Genomic DNA, 22,726 nt, shown 5'->3' on the forward strand with positions numbered 1-22,726 from the left:
CTTGATTCAGTACTGCAGCCTTTAGTGACCAAGAACCTTCAGAGATGGGTATTTCAGTCTTCCTTGAGCTAGGGAGCACAAGGTCCAGGAATGAGAACCATGCCAGGAAATCATCAAGAGGTACAGAATTACAGGGTAAATTAATCTCCCTCTAATACTATAGAACTGCCAGGTGGCAGCCATGCAATTAAAAAAAAAATAAAAAATCTAAAGGTCATTTGGATTTTACCAAACCAGCCAACCCCCTTCCTTCAAAATATTCTAGCAGCTCAGGACTGGGCAGGGCCATATAGAATTGCAGGTTGCTACAAAACCTCAGTTAAATAAAAAAAATGTCATTCAAAATATTTGAGGTTTTTGTTTTGTCTGCAGACCCTGTAGGAAAAATGATTCAGTCCTGACATCACAGCCCTTTTCTTAGCACATGAGAGCCAGACGGTGAAATGGATTAGAAACTAAAAGTTACACTGGTTGGTTTATATTGTCCGTTCTTCCTGAGATTCACAAAATAAAGAGCATTGAGTGGTAAACATTTAGATCTTTAGATTAAAGTGAGAGAATTTTACATTAACATTTGTAAGGAAATTAGTTTTCATTTTTAAAATAAGATTATGCAGAAAGTGTCCTAACCAAATTATTTTGGGGGACGGGAGGGAAGTCAAGGGAATTAGGCCAGATCCTTATCAGGTCTAAATAGACATAGTTCCACTGGCTTCAAAACTCTTTAAATCATAATGGGCTTCAACGGAGCTTTGCTAATTTGCACCAGCCAAAGACCTGACCCTTTTGTCAATCCTGATACTCATTTTTTCGGTATTCCTAAAGCCTTGGCTGGGAGCCCCGTTTGGGTTCTTAGAATGTGTATGGGGTGAGTTTGAATGCCATATTTAATACAAGTAATGTGGCTTTAATACTGCAGCTGCTCAGTTCCAGTATCAGTCATGTCCATGTTTTGACTTTCATGTTTATAAAAGTGTGACATATTAATCTTCAGCCACAGCAGGAAAACATAGATGTGGCTATTTCAGAGAGACAATTCTATGACTAACTGCATGCAGAAAGTAGCTGCTATAATCATTGTGGATAGCAATCAACTGTTCAAACTTACTGAGAGCAGTAGATTTTTCTTTTTCAAAGTCTCACTTTTCTGCTTTCTAAATATCTGGTAAATCAATAGAAACCTGAGCTAGATTGCAAATTTCCTTCTCGCAGGCCTTCTTCTATAGCAGTGGTTCCCAAACTTTAACAATCCGCAAAGCCCTTTCACTAAAATATTCCATGGATTTTCTCCCTTACCTCAGCATAAATTATAAAAGCAGTGATCTTGGCAATATAAAATTTGTTTTTATGACATGCTTATTACACACTATTCATTATTATTTATCATTACAGTATTTTTATTACATTATGAACATACCAACACTCTTCTGCTATCTCACTTTTGTAGCTTGTATCACTTTTGATTAAGCCTGTTATAAGACAAGACTCCTGTCAGCGGTGCCAGTAGAAAAACGGGTAGCAGGGGCAAAGGCCCTGGGGCTTGGTGGGCACTATCAGAAAAGGGGGGGCACAGAAAAAAGGGGAGGGACCTGTGTGGGGACACACGGATGGCACATGACCCTCGTGCCCACCCACCCCCCATAGTGGCACCTCTGGCTCCTGTGTTTCATCAAGGAATATCAGATGTGAAACAGCATGAAGGTATTTAAGAAGCCAAATCAGAGAGTTCCTCCTACACAAGCATTCGGGTCTTAAGCAGTCCACAACAAAGCTTAAACTTGTTCATAATAATTTAAAAACAACACTAGCAGCCTATTTAATTTTAAAAACAGCAAAAAATATCCACTTCCCTTTCTAGTTTGTAAAATGAGGCTTGAAGTGTAAATCCTCAGTGTGATAGATATGCTTGCTTTGATCTGCTTAGCTCTTGGAAGTCCCCAAGGCTCCGGGATGCTGGTGCCGTGCTGCCTGGGGTCCCTATGGACAGCTCTGTCTGCCATTAGGGAATTTTTTCCTGACAACTCCCTGTAACATTTTGTGAATCACCAGGGCAGGGGTGGCCAACCTGAGCCTGAGGAGGAGTCAGAATTTACCAATGTACATTGCCAAAGACCCACGGTAATATGTCAGCAGCCTGCCATCAGCTCCCCCCCATAGGCAGCCCCGTCGATCTGTGCCTCTCCTCCAGCCCCGCACCTCCTGATCAGCTGTTTTGTGGTATGCAGGAGGCTGGGGGAGGAGTGAGGGCAGGGCGGGCTCAGGGGAGTGGGTGGGAAGGAGTGGAGTGGGGGCAGAGCCAGAGGTTGAGCAGTGAGCGCCCCGTGGCACATTGGAAAGTTGGTGCCTGTAGCTCCATCCCCGGAGTTGGTGCTTATACAAGGTTCTGAAGAGCTGCATGTGGCTCCGGAGCCACAGGTTGGCCACCCCTGCCCCAGTGGTTCACGAACCCCAGTTTGAGAACCACTGCTCTATAGGGAAGCTCACATTGGTGTAACTACACAGATGTAAGTACTCCTATGTAGTTGGAACAGTGCACATCCCTAATGGTCCTTAGTTTACATAAGTTACTAATCTGAAGGTGTATCTACATTAGAGATTTGCTACATTGATTTAGTTGCAATAGAGTGTGCGCTCTGTAGGGCTCTGAATGACTTCGAGTATAAGGACAGTACTTCTTTTGTGTGGTTGGGAGACACAGAATGTTGTGATTATCAAGAGTTCAGTGTGTAACATTGATAGATAGCAGTTTTGTTGCTGTAAGGAAAAACCATGAATCTGCCAAGGTGTTATACCAATAAAAACTAGCAAGATCTTAAAGGGGACAAGACATTTGTCACATTTATTGTAAATACCATAATAAAATAAAAGATAACAGCAAACAATGTTGTTTGGTTACTTATTCCTATGATTATTTATATATATATATATCCATTCACACAATCATTCATACAAGTTCTGTGTAGATATTATAGTTACCAGCCTAAAGTTGCTTGTGACAGAATACTGGCCAGGTACTCTGTACACAAGAGTGGAGCCGAGTCCGGGTCAGGTGCACCTGATGCTCCTGGAGGCTGGCAGCAGAACCATAGACTCAAAGTCCTCAGTCTTCAGAGTTCAGCTTTATAGGGATTTTTCCCTATGTTAGTTCATGGGAGTTGCTTCATTCTGCTGTTGTTAAATTAATCAGCAGGTGGCTGGCTCCATGTTGGCAGCAGAATGTTACCCAAAGTCTCTTATCTCACCCTTCTTTTTTACAGGCTTTTAGTTTGGATTCAAAGTCTATAGGTCTTGCTGTGTCACGCTGCCTTTGGGTTTGGATTGATCACCCATCAATTGCAGGCGTGACTTTCAGCCTTGAACCTGGCTTTGATCTTCCTTCTGTTGTTCTTTTGTCCTTTTCTTTTTAGGGTGGATGCTTTTTACTTTGTTTCACTGTTGTCTAGGTCTTCAGCCGTTGGTAGTTGAACTTCACCTCATCAGGACAGGCTGGGGCTGGAGGTTGATTTTATCATCCATACATGCCTCATTCACACATCTAAACTAACTAATAAGATTACAGCAGGGTTTGCAAAAATGAAGGTTGGAGGAAGCTTTTACAAAATGGAGTGAGCGTTTTAAAATGGGGTTTGAATTACAATATGGCAAACAGTGAACAGAAGTTACAATGCAGGCAAGTGTAGTGAATGGTGAACAGAAGTTACATTAATAAAGTGAACAATTAAAAACAATTTCATTTATCAGTTCTACAAAGGAACAAGAAGACTCAGTTAATAAAATATAGCAAATTTTGTGCTATTTCTAATAAATAGATTAAATCCTTCTCTTTCCATTCCTTACTTCCCACATCTGCATTCTGTAAAGTGTCCTGTGATGCGGTGTATGAAGGGGCTAAGGAGCAGTTGTGAGACCATATGACCTCCCCTCCCGCCCCCCCCCCATGCTCCAGGTGGAGGAAGGAGCCAGATACAGGCAAGTCTCATCTTATGCGGCGGTTCCGTTCTGAAGTTAGCGCATAAAACGAAAACAGCGTGTAGTGAAGCACTCATTGAGTTGAATGGCGGGTGGAATCGCCTCCACGACAGATGCAGTTTTTATATTGTTGTTTTTCACAAAGCTGAATTAGCGCATGTTAAATGCGCCTAAGGTGCGACTTGCCTGTAAATCAAAAGGGTGCGGACAGCTTAGGAGGATAGACATCTCCTCAGAGCTCTTGAACAATGGCTGTCTTTTCCACCCTTCCTCTCAGGAGTGAGGAAAGGATAGAGACACCAAGAGCCCCAGCCTAAGGGTGAGCCCCCCATCAGGGTCCAGAGGTGGGCTGCAGACTCTTCCTCTTGTGAGATGTGGGATTCTTCGTATCACTTTGGACTTTGTTATCCTGGAAGGGGCTGAACCAAACTGGTGATCTGGGCCAAGGGCTGATTTGTCATGCACCCAAAGGCTAGTTGTCACATTAGAGAAGTTCACCTGGTGAAGTGGGGCCTGAATGTGATGGACTGCCATTTCAGCACTTATATAGAAACAACATGGCATCCTTCACATGCCATGACCTCACAAGTATGGTGTGTGTCAGGTCGCGCTGCACGAAGGATAACACTTTGTAAAGAAAAATGACAAAGCAGGACTCTGTGCCCCATGCTTGCAAGGTCATACCAGCAGGTGTGGGGGCAAGCTGGCAGGGGCAGGAAAACCAGTACTTAAAAAAAATCAGAACTGCACTCTGGAATGGACACCAGCAGTAAGTCTAGCCTGCTATCATATGCCCCCTTTACATGGATCAGCCTCTGTTAATGGAAAAAGCACTCAGGGAGAGGGAGTCTGTACTTCCATGGGTGCCCTGCACAAAGCCAGGATCTATGCAAGGAGAGATAGGGGAGCGTGTACATGTGTGTGAGGTGGGGAGGTTAACATCCTTACATACATGAGTTGTCCCAATTACTTATTTATTTGTAATGAGGTAGCATCAAAAAGCCCTAATTGTGATCAAGGCTCTGTTCAGCATATCTGTACAAATACATAAAATACAGGCCTTGTCCTAACATGTTCACAATCTAGTGACTAGTCGCATGAATAATAGTTGCAGGTTTGTGCTCTCTAACCTTACGTCCTCACTAGGCACCAAGACAGCCTCTTTATATTACATTTTTTGGGGAAAAACACATATAAAAATACATTCCTATAAATCCAATATTGTAGATAGTTTAGAATAAATTGATAAATGCTATAGGAATGATCATTGGGTAGTAAGATGTAATAGTGATAGCAAGCATTGTGCTTTAGTGTTATAATAGACTTTAATAAGTCATAAGAATGGCCATACTGGGTCAAACGAGAGGTCCATCTAGCTCAGTATCTAGTCTTCTGACAGTGGCAGTCTAGTATTCAAAGGCTGAATGGGTAAAACAACTTACAAAAGCTGCACAGCTTGAAAGATGCTTAATATTGATCCTTCGTGTCTCTCCATGTTGAATCATCGATGACTTATCACATTAGCCCCTATCCCTGATTTATCCTTCCTCACCTCATCTGCTGTGAAATCCGTGTCAAATCTTTCCCTAGACTCTCTTAGCTAAATCTCTAACACCAAATCTAAAGAGAATCTAACAAGGTTTAACCGTAACAATAAAGATCTCTAATTTTGTGTAAAGTTCTATGTACAACTCCATTGCTATATAATAATAATTAGATCTTAAAATAGAGAACAAATATAGACCTCTTTTCAGATTAAATCAACATGTATATCCTGTTCTATGCCCTGTTCCACATTTCCTCGTTGGTGTGAGAACTTTCTTTTCTGCATCAGCCTCCTGGTATCGCTACATCTTGCTAACTCTTCCTTTCAAAATGTAATCTCTATTCTCTATTGTCTCTCTCTCTCTCTCTCTTTTTTTTTAATGGTTTAACTTTATTAAGGGCGTTCCATTTCAGTCAGAATGTGTTCCAAAGTTGTGCTGCAGTATCAATAAAACAAACGTTAATGCTTCCCTCAGTTTATTCTGGTATGGTTTCATATAGTAAGCTGAACATGCTTATTACAGGGGGAAAAAACTGGATGTGTGGAAATTGATAATAAAAAATCTTTTTTGGGGGGGAGAAAGAAGTGCTGGTTAACAATGTCACTTCAACAGGAAATGGATACCGAGGATTGCACAATAGGGTGGTGGCTCTTAAATGTTCTCACACTAGGGTTCTGTTTTATAAGTCTCTCACAAGGTAACATTTTCAAAAAGTGTTCCGTGTCAGTTGCAGTCAGATTTTCAGAAGAGTTTAGCTCCCATTTAGGCACCTACATAAATGGCTGCTTTTAAAATAATTCCTCACATTGATTCTTATGGCCAAGTTCTGAAGTGTCAGAATGCCAGCTACTGAGTGCTGAACAGTTTTGCAGAATCTGGCCTGAATTGTGAATGCTGAGAACCTGACACCCTGGCTTTGAGCACTTTTGAAAATCTGACCCAGAGACTTCAGCTCCTGCTTGGTTATTAAATGGGGCAGGGGAAATTGAATGAGACTACTAGGAAGATAGAAAAGTTAAAATATACTTGCCTTAAGAGGTCAAGTATCAGGGGGTAACGTGTTACTCTGTATCCACAGAAACAACAAGGAGTCTGGTGGCACCTTAAAGACTAACGGATTTATTTGGGCATAAGCTTTCGTGGGTAAAAAACCTGAAGAAGTGAGTTTTTAAGGTGCCACTGGACTCTCTGTTGTTTTTGCCTTAAGAGGGTGGTTTTAGCTGTTTAATTCCTCTCCTGTTATGTATCTGTGTTATTTATTTTCTATTCTAGAATGTAGGAATTCCCATTTACCAAATCTTCCTGCCTTAGTTACAGCCCCTCCCCTCCCTCTAGGTCACTTTGCAAATTTGGAACTACAAGTGTGGATTTATGTTAGCTAAACGTCAGAGGAATATGCAGTTTCTGTTGCATCTGCGTATTTCATTGTAGTTGAATTCGCAGCACAGAAACATATGGGAAAGAAATACATGAAGCAGACCTGCAGGGTTCAGATATGGGCTTGTTTTTATTCCTGATTGAGATTTAAAGAAATTCTAAAGGACTGCAGGGCTGCATGTAGCTGCAGATGTCAGTGCTTGATCTCTGATCCAGCCTACGCTCTTGTGACAGAAACAGCTTTCCAGGGCCCCTGAAAAGCGCTTTTCGTGGCTGTTGGAGAAACCTTGAAGGAAGGGCAGATGGAGCCAGGACTAGAAGCCAGCGGCTATGAGGAATGCAGTGTAGCGGAACGGAGCTGTCCCGTGCAGAACGCCAGCGGCTGGGGACAGATGCACGACGCGGAGGGGAGAAGATGCCGCGGAGACCGTGCAGCGGCTGGGGGCAGCCAGTACGAGCCCAGCGGCAGCGCGCGGATGCAAGTGGAAAACAGCTATTGCCAGGCCCGTGCAAGGCGCAGGAGCTGTCGGCGCGGAGAGCGGAGGCGGACGATGCACGAGGGAGCTCACTATGGTGGGCCCAGGGGCTGCTGTGCAATGGGGGAGCGCCGGGCTCTGCACAAGGTGCAGGGGGGCTGTGTGGTGCAGAGTAATGGAGGAGGCGGGAATAGGCGGGTTCAGGGGATGCTGACGCGCTTTCCGCAGCTGTCTCCTTCCCAGAATCAGTCGCGCCCAGTTCCCGCCTCCGCCCGGCCCCAGCCAATGCTTTTTCCGCCGCGCAAGAACTGGAAGCGGGTAGTGGGGTGCGGGCAGGGGAAGGCGCTGGCTGGGAACCCGGGATCTGGGGCCGGTGAGTGAGCGGGGCCGGGGTCCAGCGCAGCCTCCCTTTGCGGCGGAGGCTCTAGGAAGCCCCATATTACCACCGTGCGTGCTGGCGGGGGGGCGGAGGTGTAGAGGTCTTGGGGTTCAGGGGGCCTGGTGTTGGGACTGGCGGGCTGTCACGGGGGGAGACTAGCTGGTATTGGGGAGACTAGAGCTGTACTGAGAGGGTGGGATAGGAGAGGTGTGCGGGGTGACGGTGAGCTGGTAGGGTGCATGATGAGGTACCAGGAGAGTAGAAGGGTGCTGGAGTGAGTGGGGTTTGTAGGCTTGGAGACTGTATGTCGAGGGTCTTTCTGGGTCTGTGCCACTTCTGGAGCTCAGCTCAGACTTGCCATTTATAAACCTATGCGTTTTAGCAGGTGCGCTTGGGTGCCTGTCAGTTTCATCCCAGTTTCCCTTGCAAGGTGCTTCCAGCTACTGCAGATGTTGAGATTTACTTGCAGACTCTTGCAGGGTTTTAATCTGTGTGCAAATGAGGAAACCTGCCAGCACACAAGATGTATGCAAATTTGTCTGTGTATCTTTATAGCAACGAATGTGTATGCTTGCTCTGGGAACGATGAGTGGGATAGAACAGAAGATAAATCTTGAAGCCCTAATTAAATGGGTAGCAGCAGTGGCTGCTTCTTCCAATTCACACCCACAGCACATATGGACCTTGTCCATATAAAATGGGATTAGACACTAGCTGAGTCAAATTTGTGAAAGCTGTCATACTTCGCTGAATAAAAGCTCATTGCAAAAGGCTGCAACCAAAACTTGGTCCCTTCAGTGACTGGAAGTGGTACCTTTTCATCTATCAGAATGTTGGAAATATCCTCTTTTCCGTGGTATAATAATGCATTTGTTTCTATCCCTGCAATAGAGAAAGGTATGGGACCTTACACATGTATTTATGTATACAAAAGCCATCATTGGCCCAGGGTTGAACGTTAACTGTACTGGGGCTCAAATGGTGACAACTTTGGGTGGGGGGAGGGATCTAGTAGGAATTTGTTGGGGCGACATTTCTCGAAGAGACTTTTTTTTTTTTTAAAGCAGTCCTTTGAAATTTCTCAGGTGGTTGGGATGGAAGAATACAAAGGTGCATGAAAAACATATTGAATCATAAATCCCTTATCAATTTATTGTATGACTATCATTTGCATGTGTCTGCTATATATACCATTTAAATTATACATATATATGTATTATACCTTTATATTTTTAAAAAATATTTCAGGATCAAAGCAATCAAGTGTCTCTTTGTTTTGTTTAGAAAATATATAGAAAGCATCCTTCAGGAATGTTGCACAGTATTTACTTGTAAGCAAACTGGGATGTAGCTTGGAGCCTTGTTTGCTCATGTCTATTTAAATTGCTTTCTGCTACTGCACTGAAAGCATGTCAAGAGTGCAGAGAGCAGGTGCTGTAATTTGACTTAAAGTTACAGGCAAGAGATCATGCAATTCTCTTCCATGGGTAATGATATTAAGTATAGGTGGCCAAATCTGATTTTACGGTAAGATGGTGTCTAAACACTGAAGGAAGTAACGTAGTGACATAACTGTGAGTACTGTCTAGGGTAAAATAATAGTGCCATAAAAATATATTATCTAGTCTATTTTTCCCATTCTCCTTGGCTCAACATTTGAGGCCAGGGGTAGGCAACCTATGGCACGTGTGCCAAAGGTGACATGCAAGCTAATTTTCAGTGACACTCACACTACCTGGGTCCTGGCCACCGGTCCGGGTGGTTCTGCATTTTAATTTAATTTTAAATGAAGCTTCTTAAACATTTAAAAAACCTTATTTACTTTACATACAATAGTTTAGTTATATATTATAGACTTATAGAAAGAGACCTTCTAAAAACGTTAAAATGTATTACTGACACGGGAAATCTTAAATTGGAGTGAATAAATGAAGACTCGGCACACCACTTCTGACAGGTTGCGGACCCCTGGTTTAGGCATTCCTAATTCAATGTTAAACCCAACTCTCTTGAATACATCTAGGGACTTATTAAAATTCTTGTAAATGCATTCACAGGAAGAGACTAATGAAGCAGAAGTCAACTGAATCTCCTATGTAATACTGAAACACGATGACATTGGTGCCTGTGGGATATGGAAATCATGACAGTATCTAACATGGTTGAGAAAGACATGAGTGGACAATGTGGCCCAGTTTCTGTAGACTACAGGTTTTCTGCATGATCCTGACAGTGTTGGCTTTTCTGCTGTTGGTCTACAACTTCTGTCAGTTAGAGGTGAGTCAAGCAGTTTTCTTTAACGGTGGAAGAGGTTGAGTAACAATCTTCCTGTTTAGCTTATGCTACTAATGGGAATTCTGCAGGAAAACGCCCGTTCTCCTGCTTCCTGTGCTTCCCTTCAGAAAACAGCAGGGAAGCAAATGGAAGCTCTGTGGGGGATGGGACATGACCATGTGTGCTGTTTTTTTGAGGGGGGCGATTCCCCCCCTGAAACAGATGCGAGCCACATCTCTGCTCCACTGGTTTTGCAACTGAATGCCACCTCCTGTGTTCTAGTGCCAGTTGTGATCCCCTTTTGTGTGCTGGGAGCTTTCCTGTTTTCTGTGCAACAGTGAGTGCTGGCTGTGGGGCTGGGTAAGGGGGGTTGGGAGAAATGAAGTAAGGGGACAGGAGGAAGAGGCAGTGGGGAAGGTAGGGGAGGAGAATGGGGGAAGGGAAGTGGGAGTGAAGGGAGGGGGATGAGATGGGTAAGAAAAGGGGGATAGGCGAATCATGGGGGGAAGCAGGACCCCGGCATGTGGTGTCCCCTCGGCAGCAGCTGGGTTTCCCCCATTAAGCAGGCCCATCAAACCCTCATCCTGACTAGCACTATCCTCTGACATCTGGCCCCCCGATCAGCCCCCTCACACCCAGACCCCTACCCCATTGAGCTCCAGCCAACTGCACCTGGACTCCCCACCCCATGAATCCCACTCAGCACCCAGACCTCCCCCACTGAGACCGCAGCACCCAACCCCCCCCCCCGCTGAATACCATCTCTCCACACCCAGACCCTCCCCTGCTGAACCCCAGCCACCTTCACCTGGATCCCCTGCAGAGTCCCATTGCCCCTGCACCCAAAACCCCCCAATGAGTCCCTGTACATCCAGATCTCCCATTGAGTTGCCTGCATCCAGATTGCCCCACAGAGAAACCTCTCCCTCCACACTAAGCCCTTCCATGCTTGGATCCTGCTGGGCTGAACCTGCCCACCAACACCTGGTGCGCCTGGCACAGAAGGTCAGGATCCTGGGGTGTTTCTGGATGAGACCCGGCCCTTGCACTGTCAGGGTTGGATGCAGCCTCACTGTTGAGTCCCTGTACCGGGGAGGTGGGGGGTTCAGGGTGATCTCTCACCTCAGTGCAGCCAGTGGTCTGTGCTCCCCAGTGCCATGCTGGATCCACATTTATTTATTGACAAATAAAACTGGTAGAATTTTAAAACATTGTGCACAGAATTTTTATTTTTTTGGCGCAGAATTTTTAATTTTTTGGCGCATAATTCCCTGAGGAGTAATATTATGCTTGTGACTATAGCTTAACAGTAGATGATATACAATATCTCTTCCCTTCCTCCTCCCCAGTCTGTGTTTGGACTAAATAAAAGAGGCAAACTATACTTTCAAACCACGTTTACCTCTAACACTTTAAATAACTGGTTTAATTAACATTATTTCATTTAGTTTACAATACTAACTGAATTACTTTTATGTATCAACTTCCTGCTGTGGTGCCTTCCTATCTGCCAGCTCTTACTGTTTATCACTTTGCCACTAAGCTCTTCTTGTAGTATCAGCACTTCTGTTTTGACCTTCTAGGCAATTGGTCCCCTCTAAAAGATAATGTCTCCACTTTCTATTGCACTGCTCTTTCTTCATGTGTTTTGTCTAGGTCTTGTACGTATATTTTCTCTGGCTCCACGTGTTCTAACGCTTTCTTATCAGAGTGTTGTCCACCTCTTTTTTTTTTTTTTGTGTGTGTGTGTGTGTGACTGATGCCCAAAAAAGTCCTTCCGTAGCTCATACTAAAATCATATTACCAGTGAAAGTCTATATGTTTTGCGTTGTTCTTGTTTAAGGTGTAGCTCTTAGAGGTCAATAGAGAGACCAATGGGACAGTGGTTATGATGTGAACAGAAGAGTAGACCAATCTCCTTTTATCTAGAATTGCTTCACAGTAATGTTTATCAGTTACCTCCAGCAAGTTCAGTCTATCTCATCACCTCTTTCGTCCATCCTCCATTGTTCTATACACAGCTATTCAGATACATTAATTTCACTGAGTAGAACTGCTATAACAAAGGGGTTTGTGTGTGAGAGAGAGTTAGGGATAGAAAATATTAATCTTCCAGCAAATTGAAATTTAGGCTTCTGGTGCTGAAGAAAAATGAAATTTTTGTATTAAATAACTGTTAGTCTGGTATAATTGGAAATGCTTATTCAACTTTTATTCATATCTGCCGAATATGTAGTACTCTTCTAAGGAAACATAAACTGAACAGCATTTTGCAATAAATGTTTGCTATATTTCTGAAGTTATATGTTCATTTTGTTTTACATTAGAACTTTTGTGTTGCAAACATTTTGTTGCTTGCCAGCTTGGTGGATGCTTTTGAGCATCAAATATTGAGAGACATTTTGTTACATATGGGGAATAAAAACAGCATCATAAAAAGTTTTTGAAGTATTCTAGCTTTGAAAGTCAGCACATATTAGAGGTCTCATTGAGTAGACCTGTTTAAAGTTTCTGTCCAGGAAGGCTGCACTGCCTTTCATAATTAGATACTGTGCAGCCTAATCTTGACTCTGAACAAGGCAGATGTCTTCCTGTCTTTATAGATATTTGGATGATTGCATTTGGCAACTTCCCCTAAAACAGCTACAAAAATAAAAAACGAGCCTTTCGGCTTGCTTTCTGTTGTGCTCTACAAAGCACTGCATATAGTGGGCAGTGACACACCTTTAAGAAGGGTTCTTAGAAATTAATACTGTTTCCGCTGATTGTGCTGAAGTCAAATCTTGTTAGGGAGATATACTGACTGCTGTTTCTAAATGCTGAATACATCTGTGACAAGTTGGAGCCCAGCATCCCCCCTGGGAACTGTCAACTGATGTGCCAAGACTACTTCTGCTCCTGCTTTCCCTGTCAGCTTGGGACTCCAGCACCCTGTCTTGTTGAGCCAGACATGCCAGTCTGCTCCAACACAGACCCAGAGTCTGAACCACATGTCCCAAAGCTGCAGACTTAACTGAAAACCACTTAAGTCATGTTCCCATCTTTAACACTCAGATGCCCAACTCCCAATGGGGTCAAAACCCCAAATAAATCCATTTTACCCTGTATAAAGCTTATACAGGGTAAACTCATAAACTGGTCACCCTCTAGAGCACTGAAAGAGAGAAATGCAGGGCTGTTTGCTCCCCCCAGGAATTAATACATACTCTTGGTAAATTAATAAGTAAAAAGTGATTTTGTTAAATACAGAAAGTAGGATTTAAGTGGTTCTAAGTAGTTAGGGACAGAACAAAGTGAATTATCAAGTAACGTAAAATTAAACATGCAAATCTAAGCCTAATACATAATAAAACTGAATACAGATAAAGTCTCACCCTCAGAAATGTTTTCAATAAGTTTATTTCGCAGACTGGATGCCTTCCTAGTCTGGGTACAGTCCTTTCCCCTGGTACAGCCCTTGTTCCAGCTCAGGTGGTAGCTAGGGGATTTCTCATGATGTCTGTCCCTTTGTTCTGGTGCACCCACTTGTATATCTTTTGCATAATGCGGGGATCCTTTGTTCCTCTGGTTTCCCACCCCTCCTTCTCAATGGAAAAGCACCAGGTTAAAGATGGATTCCAGTTCAGGTGACATGATCACATGTCACTGTAAGACTTCATTACCCACTTGTCAGCACACACATGTACAGGAAGACTTACAAGTAAAACAGAGCCATTTACAGTCAATTGTCCTGGTTGATGGGAGCCATGAAGATTCCAAACCACCGTTAATGGCTCACACTTTGCATAATTACGATAGGCCCTCAGAGTTATATTTCATATTTCTAGTTTCAGATACAAGAGTGATACATTTATACAAATAGGAATGACCACACTCAGTAGATTATAAGCTTTGTAAGGATACCTTACAAGAGACCTTTTCCATGATGCATATTTTAGTTACGTTACGTTCATACTTATCAGCATACTTTCATAAAATCATATAGAGTGCAACATCACAACATCTAATTCAAATATTATCTCTAACTGGACACTTGGTACCCAATCTGACATTGAGTAGGACACCATAGATTTCCTTTGCTGTTCTTCACAACTAGTTCGGTTACTTGCCAAATAGGAATTTGACATCACCACAGATTTTTACAACTTAGTGGGTTAGGCAGACTGTCTTGGGAGTGTAAAGTACCTTTCCTATGGCATTTGCTCTTAGTGAAAAGGTGATGATCCTTCTTTGTTTCTTCGTTCTGTTTCCTGTTGCGATATCTTACCGATTTTTTCATTTACAGTAGGATATTGGGGTATTCTTGTCTCTGAACACATTTAATTTTTCATTATTTGTTCTAGAAATATATGCGCTGACTTATTTTTAGGGAGTCAAATTCACAAATATTTTGGGAGGGAGGTATGTTCTCATATATAAATCTCATTGTATAAATCCCACATTCCCCAACCAAGTTATATGTTGCTATTAAATCACTCCAATATCACATATATTCAAACGGTTCTGATTCTTTTATTGTTCTTGACGTCTCTAAATGCACGTGCTGCTGCATTGTTTCTTTTTTGGGGGCACAGCTTCCCAGTTAGTTTAGAGCAGGTTTATATGTTGATATTCTTCAAATAAATAATGCTCTCCAAAACAATCTGGTTTGAGGGAGCTTTTTGAGAATCAGATTCTGGAAGTCTCCTTTCCCATTGATTACTGTTTAAAATGTAGATGCAGATGCAAGCCACTTACTGTTTAATAGTCTCATGCTAAGAAATGTCACTTCTCTGAACTCTTTCAGCTAGCTTTTTAGCTTCAGTTAAATCCTCGAGCTGCCTATCAGGTGTTTGATAGACTATTTGTTTCTTAAGGCTGAGCTGCTCCCATATCAAGATCCATGATTGAGTGCTGCATTATAGTAAGAGATGTGAGGCGGTTCTTGAAGGTATAACAATAAAGTTATTATCTTAACGATAGGGACTTGTTTATCGCAGGCAAACAAATATTTACATATCAAATTGTACTTGGACCAACAGATCCACTTCAGGATTGGCTAGGAATGTCCTTGGGATTTACACATAGTGGGGCACCCATCTCCCAATTTCCTGTGTGTCTATGAGAACACTTTTTGTAATGTCTTCCTATTATATATTGCTTTCTTCAATGACCATCTGTGCTTTTCCGTCACTTGATCTGTTGGACCACGTATTGTATCTGTATGAATTAGATTGTGAAACTTTTGACACAGGGATTCTGCAATACGTTCTCTATTAAATGAAGTCCACCTGGGCACTATATATAAATTAATAACAAACCTTCCTAAGCTTGTTGAAAAAGATTTTGTGGCGAATGGGGTGTCGGGTGCGGGGGGCCCCAGAACACTTCTGCGGAAGATGAGAGATGACTGATTCCTTCTGGTAAACCTGATTCATTGATATGTGGAGTGAGACAGAGCTGAAAACATAACAAGATAACATTAACATTCCTTTTTCATAGCTAGTACAAATGCCAGGGAAGGATAATGGCTATCCCCACTCAGATAATTGGTGTTTTAAGGATATCTAATGGTGCTATTTTGTGGTGTGGTGAGGAGAGGAATATATAAGCATTTGAGTCAGTGTGGTCAGTTCAGGTTACCTGCTTTTGAAGAGCTCTTGCAGCAAAGGAGGAAAATTTTCTCTGGGATACTGATCTACTCTTGAGTCAGACTGGAGTTTCTCTGAAAGAAGTGTCTAACAAACCTGAAGTCTAAAAGTAGTGACTTAAAACCTGTGAGGTAAGGCATCCAGGACACTGCATACTAGAGGCTTATGGTGATCCTTGGTGAATAAGGACAACATGCCTTTCTTCTGTGTGCAGTATTCTCAGCTTTAATGCATAGTGTACTGATTGTTACCACAGGCTGACTAATGCCAGTATGTATCTGCAGAACTTAACAAATACTTAGTATTGTTGGCATACAGGAGGCTCAAATAGCTGTACACATGGTGCTTGTGTGCTGCAGCTCTTCTTTGTTACAATAGAAATGCCACCAGAGGAGTCACACAGCCACCTCCTACTGAGCTCTGAGAGCCGGCCTTTATAGTTCCAGGTCGCCGCCTGACCTTCTGAGGGCGGGTTCAGAGCTCCCTAGCTCCGCCTACTTCGGCTTCCGGATGTGCTCTTCTCCCTCTGGGGTGGTGGGGCGCCACACTGCCTCACTACAGGGCCACTGTACCATTTGGGTTAAATATTGTACCAAGATATTAATATGATTCTGTCCAAAAGTGTTTTACTTTTCAAGAATAAGGGCATATCTCTTTTGGCATCAGTTTCTTTTGCAGACTTTTTGGTTTTGTTTGTGTGTAGGGAAGTAATCATCCAATAGGACTAATGTAATGAAGCAAGTATTTCTTTATATAACACTTAATAATGTGCTAGCCACTTTAGATATGTGCAAATCCCTGCCCTGGATGTGCAAAGTGAAACTTAAATCATAATTAAACATAACAATTATTGAAAGGATGAGAATAAAGTACAAATTTTCTGTTGTCTGAGTCCATTATATTGCAGTGCAAAGTCTTAAACAGTGCTTCTACTTATTTTCCTGCTCCTCGTTTTTAACATCTGTCATAGTTCAGGGCAACTGCACCCATATTCCCCCTTTCTGCTTCAGGAAAAGCACCCACTCCCAGGCTTCCAGCATCACCAGCCATCACCTCTCTCCCCCTCCTGACCAGGATTTTTCCAGGCTACACAGTTCCCTGCCTACACTGTGAATTCCTCAGCAAGTCAGACTTCCTCAGGAGGCCTGCTTTGCCATCTTCTCAGAGGCAGTAATTGCCCACAGTTATGTTACCACACAGCTCTTTCTAAGCAAGCAAATTTATTCTTAAAGTAAAAACACTACAGTGAAAACATATTAAAACAATGAAAGAACCTACTTTCATGCTAATAAGCTTAGCAGAGATCACTCTCCCAACTTCAACAAGAGTTGTAGCAGGAGCAAAGAATGAACTCCTAAGATACTTAAATGTAATTCAGTAAGGTTAGTCCAGGAAGTTGCCTTATCTGAGATCACAAGTTAGGCAAGTCTTTATATGATGTTGTGAAGGTCAGTAGTATAACTGGGTTAGGAAAAAATTAGATACGTTCATAGATGCTAGGTCTATCATTAGCTGTTAGCTCAGATAGTCAGGGATGCACCCCCTATGCTCCAAGTGTCACTAAACCTCTGACTTCCAGAAGCTGGAACTGGACAACAGGGGATGGATAACTCAATATTGCCATGTTCTGAAGCATCTGGCACTGGCCACTGTCAGAAGACAGGATATTGGGCTAGAAAGAACATTGGTTTGACCCAGTGTGGCAATTATGTTCTTTACATCAAGCCATCAGTTGCCAAACATCCAACAGTCAGCCAGTTCTAGAATGTTTTTTTTTCCTATCAGTTGTTAACTTTTTAGCATTGTCTTCAACATTTAGAAAATCTTACTTACATAGCATCAACCATGTGCTGTGAGGTCAGAAATGACCTGTTCCGTGTCTAAGTAGGCAGAGAATAGGCACAGGGTACAAAGGATATGATACTATAAATATGATACTATAAAAATAAGAAGACTGAGCTATAGGGTTGGACATTCTTAGTTCCATATAGTGTCATCTATATTTTCATGGGGATAAAATCTCTTCTCCACACTTCTTCAGAATTGATCTGTACCATTTGGACCTTTTTTTCCCCCCACTGCAATTTGTTGCTTTTAATGTTATAGTTATGAATGCTGGTTTGCAACAGTGAGGCAGGGCCGGCTTTAGGCCAATTCCACCAATACCCCCGAATCGGTCCCCGCGCCTCAGGGGGCCCCGTGCCAGTGAGAATCTCTTCCCTGGCTAGAGGCACCTTTTTAATTTTTACTCACCTGGCAGCGCTCTGGGTCTTCAGCGGCACTTTGGCGGTGGGTCCTTTGCTTGCTCTGGGTCTTCAGCACTTCGGCGGCGTGTCCTTCAGTGCCGCCGAAGACCTGAAATGCCACCGAAGACTCAGAGCACAAGCCCCATGTGTTTATATAATATTTAATAGTCATCCCTGCTGGGGCCCCGTCAAAACTGTTCAAATTGGGCCCCAGACTTCCTAAAGCCGGCCCTGCAGTGAGGCATCCACGTGTAGGGATGGCAGGTTTGTAGAAATTTTGGTGGTGCCCAGAACCTGCCCCTCCAAACTCCGCCACCCACCTGCCTAAAGTTCTGGGAGGGAGTTTGGGTGATGGGTGCAGGCTCCGAGCTGCAGCAGGGGGTGAGTGGTGCAGGCTCTGGGAGAGAGTTTGGGTGCAGGCTCTGGGAGGGAGTTTGGGGGCAGGAGAGGATTTGTGGGAAGGGGGTGGGAGGTGTCGTCTCTGGCGTGGAGTTTGGGTGCTGGATGCAGGCTCCAGGCTAGGGCAGGGGTTGGGTGTGCATGAGGGGGTGCGGAGGGAAGGGATGCAGGCTCTGGAATTGAGTTTGGGTGCTATCTGTGTGCAGGCTGGGGCAGGGGGTGCAGGCTCTGGGAGGGAGTTTGGGGTGGGAGGGGGTGTGGAGCGAGGTGTGCAGGCTCTGGGAGGGATTTTGGGGGCTGGAAGGGGGGTATGGAAAAGGTGTGGGGGTGCAGGCTGTGGGAGGGAGTAGGGGGATAGGAGGAGGTGCGGAGGGCAGGGCTGCAGGCTTTGAGAGGGAGTTTGGGGACAGGAGGGGGTGCAGCGGGAAGGGCTGCAGGCTCTGGGAGGGGGTTCAAGGGCGGGAGGTGGTGTGTGGGAAAGCGGTGTGGGTGCAGGCTCTGAGAGGGAGTGGGGAAGTGCAGTGGGGCTCCTAGGCAGGGGGGCCAGGGGTCTCCATGTGCTGCTACCCCCAGGCTCTGCCCTCGCAGCTTCCCATTGTCCGCAGGGGCACTTTTGGGGTGGGACACAGACCCACCCTGCCCAGAGGCTGCAGGGAGGGACCGGTAGCCATGTGGAGTGAGCAGGCAGGAAGCTGCTCAGCTCTGCTGCGCTGCCGGTGGTGACTGGGGGCCCTGGGCTGTTTTAAATAGCCCAGCGGATGCACAGGTCGGGGAGGGGCGTTCGGGGGTAGAAAGGGGGGCCGAGGGAGTGACCTGGCATCAGACAGTGCTTGAGCCGGGCCCGTGGTGCCTGCGCACCAGGAATATTCATGGTGTCCAGGCACCAGGGGCCCATAGAACTCGCCACCCATGTCCAGATGTGTAAAGGCAGGCTAAGAATTATAGCTGAAACTGGGTTATGAGTTTTTGAACAGAGCTGAAGTTTCATCTGCTTGGAAGCATACTGAAATTTTAAAGGATCTTTTTCAAAGTTTTCCGTTCATCAGCCCTGTATTGAGTGCTTACCTGAGTAGTCAACTACAGATTTTCATTTGTACATGAGGGGATTTCTCCCACACTGTAATTCCTCTAAACCCTTTCTTAAAGGGTCCACAGGAGGTCAACTAATCCTTCAAGTGACGTCTGTCTCAGGGCCTTCAGATGCAGCTTTGGGACATTTATTCATGGAAACTACGAAGCAACTCGCTGCCTTCACAGTGCTGTCATTGTTGGCCAGTTTTTGGAGAGTTTAGCACCTGAAATTAACCATGAGGGTAATCTAGAAAGTCACTAAATATTTGACTGTCTCCCAGACCACTGATAATAGGACATAGAACATTTCACCTCTGTGTTTCCAGTCTGAATCCATCTCTGGCCGGTGAAAGCCAAAAGCCATTGCTCTCTGATGGCTTTTTGGTTGTGTGGGTGACAGCTGATTTCAGTCCAACTGTCAGTGGAAGGTGGCCATGTCACAAAAGACGTCTCAGCTGACACTAACTCACTTTTGCACTGCTTGGTACGCTTGCTGGCAGACGTGGCAGAGGCCAGACACTGAAAGGGCATGGTATCTTCTGACTTTGAAAAGTGTACCGTCCAAGACAGTACTGTGGCACACTGGTGGGGCAGTATGAGGAAGCTTGCAATGCCTGTATACTGCCTGTTGTGTGGATAAGTATAGGACTTGCGTAGTTTATGCCGCCAGCACTACATTGAGACTCAAAAAAACTTCTGCTAATCATTTAAAGTGTATTCTGTGCATTCTTATTCTTAAAAATATCTAGCACCCAGAAGCACACTAAGCACGTCTAGGAGCATAAAGACACAGTCCCTGCTTGGAAGAGTTGAAAATTTAAATAATGATAGTGTGGGGAGACTTATGGGGAATGAATGGATAAAGATACAAAATAATGTCGTGTGCTGCCATGTCATGTAGAGGATTCAGTTACATTAGAACTTCACTAATTCTCATGAATTACTGGGAAATCCACCGTATTACTGAATCTTGTGAATTATAGGGCAAGCAAACAAAAATCTTTGTTTTAATAAAAAAAAATCTATTTTATCTCATCTCTTTTTGGATACTGCAGATGTAATTTTTTGAAACTTTATAATGTAGAGTAATATATCTTGTAAAGTATCAGAGGGGTAGCCATATTAGTCTGTATCCTCAAAAACAACGAGGAGTCCCATGGTACCTTAAAGACTAACAGATTTATTTGGGCATAAGCTTTCATGGCTAAAAAACCCACTTCTTCAGATATTCTGTGAAGTTGATAAGGCCTTAGTAATTAGTAAGTAAAGTAAAGAGATCTCACATTAAATCTTCACTGAGAAGTAAGAAGAGTTTCCCTATTTTGTGTATCGATTAGCGAGGAAAATGTCTCCATAATCCCTGGCTTGATGCATGTTTGAACTGAGGCCTGAAGCTGAAGGGTGTACTTAGCAAGTTGAAGCCACCATGAATTCACTGGTGTCTTAATGTTTTCCCTAAAACTTATATTTGGGAATACTTTCAGTTTGCTGAAATTCCAGCAACTTCCTTAGAGTTTTCCCTCTTTGTTAGCCTGACCTAGCACTTAAACCTTCCTAACTTTCTTAAATCTCCCTCAGTTTCATGAAACATTTGATCTGTGCTACTTTTACCCCTGCAATATTGTGTTTACTGATTTAGAGTTTTAGAAGCATGTGAAATCATAGTCTGTCCTGACGAATGCTTGAAGAATGGGTCTTGTCACTCAGTATTCTACTTGTGTAACCATTAACCAGTTCATGCATTCATTAATGTCTTTCAATCATTTTTTGAATATCTGTAATTTCTTGACTTTAAACAAGGAGATGCATGTTTACACAAGGATGATGAAAAGTAATGTGGAGTGACTAGACAAATACAGCATGATCACCAAAGGCAGTGGACAGTCTAAAAAGCAAGTAAATGTGTGGGATTAGTTTTGTCCCTGGAGTAATGTAAGCAACTTCCTTTGCTTCATGTTGGTGATAAATTTGGCCCGTTGTGCCTTAGTTTTAAAATAAAACATTAGCTAGCCTTTATTTCTTAGGCAAAGGAAGCCTTATAATTATTACCTTACTGATACTTTGCTGTTGCATGGATGTTCAAAATATAACCATAAAATCTTTGGGCGTAATTTTCAGAGCCTTTGTATAAATGAGAATCAGGCACCTAGTTTCTCAGAAATCCTAGGGTGAATATAATCTTCTTCAGTGTCCCTGTGCAACTAAAATATTTAATCACCACATATGCCAGGGGTGGGCAAACTTTTTGGGCCAAGGGCCACATCAGGGTGGGGAAATTGTATGCAGGGCAGGGAGTTGGGGTGCAGGAGGGAGTGTGGGGTGTGGGAGAGGGTGCGGTGTGCAGGAAGGGGCTCAGGGCAAGGGATTGGGGCAGAGGGGTGTGGGTGTATGAGGGGACTCAGGGAAGGCAGTTGGAGTGCAGGAGAGGGCTCAGGGCAGGGATTGGGGTGCAGAGTGCGACAGGGGGCTCAGGGAAGGAGGTTGGGGTCAGAGCCGTCCTTAGGATTTATGGGGCCCTATACAGCATTATTAAATTGGTGCCCCTATGCCCAACGGCAGCCTGAGCTTACAGCCTGGCGAGGGCAAGGGGGTGGGCAGAGGGACAAGGCAGAAAGCATAACGAGACACCTGGCCCACCTCACAGTGGTGGAGAGTCACAGTTCCCCTCAGAGACCCCTGTAACCTCTCCCTCACGCGGAATGAACATGAAGAAGTTACCTAATTAAAAGCACTTCTAATTTGGGAATAAAAAATGTCAGTCACATGTTCTTTGTTATGCCCTAAAGTTTATTTATTTGCAAAAACTTTACAGTAAGAGTCAGCTGTCTTGCTCAATACAACATTAAATATTATGGAATACATGATGCAGCTCTTCTCTATTTTACATTTTCTTAATCAGTATTTCTAAACTGATTTTATATTTTAAATGTACTCTTAAGACTTTAGAAAGTAATCATTCTAGATTACTACAGATTAACTCACTGAAACAGACATTATTTTAAATTAATCAGTCACAGAGGTTTAGTATGTATATAATAATGTTCGTTGCTTTTAGAAAAAGGAAACACTAGTTTACTTTGTATAATCTCCATAACAATAGACATGTTTATGAAATTTCACCAACTTTAAAAAATATGTTTCCAAAGATTTTAGGCATAACAAAGGATTTTATATTTTTCTAAGGTACTGATTTTGCTAGAGGGTTCTCTTAAAACTAGTTTATCAGATAGTCAGAAGTAAAGAAAGGGAAACTCTTTGTCCAGCTATCTGGAAGCAAAGGGATGTTGTCCCTTTAAGGGCTCTCTTCAATGGGGTGTGGGAAGGCGAGGGGGTGAAGGGAGAAAGGGATGGACAGGAA

The 22,726-nt window shown here is 43.5% G+C and overlaps 1 protein-coding gene across 2 annotated transcripts in view; it reads left to right on the top strand.

The window, feature by feature from the left end:
• Nucleotides 1-6,872: 6,872 nt before the first annotated feature.
• The window catches only part of LOC116838941 (NXPE family member 3), an 83,864-nt gene continuing 68,010 nt past the window's right edge, over nucleotides 6,873-22,726 (top strand). The window contains exons 1-2 of one of the 2 annotated variants that reach the window (XM_032804498.2): nucleotides 6,873-7,742; nucleotides 9,806-10,025. In XM_032804498.2, the coding sequence (XP_032660389.1) occupies nucleotides 9,933-10,025 (93 nt within the window). In that variant the 5' untranslated portion in view covers nucleotides 6,873-7,742; nucleotides 9,806-9,932. The remainder of the gene's footprint in view (nucleotides 7,743-9,805; nucleotides 10,026-22,726) is intronic. The other variant, XM_075072533.1, reaches the window with a different exon arrangement.

The sequence above is a fragment of the Chelonoidis abingdonii genome, chromosome 1 (genome assembly GCF_003597395.2).
Source record: "Chelonoidis abingdonii isolate Lonesome George chromosome 1, CheloAbing_2.0, whole genome shotgun sequence".
Lineage (NCBI taxonomy): Eukaryota > Metazoa > Chordata > Testudines > Testudinidae > Chelonoidis > Chelonoidis abingdonii.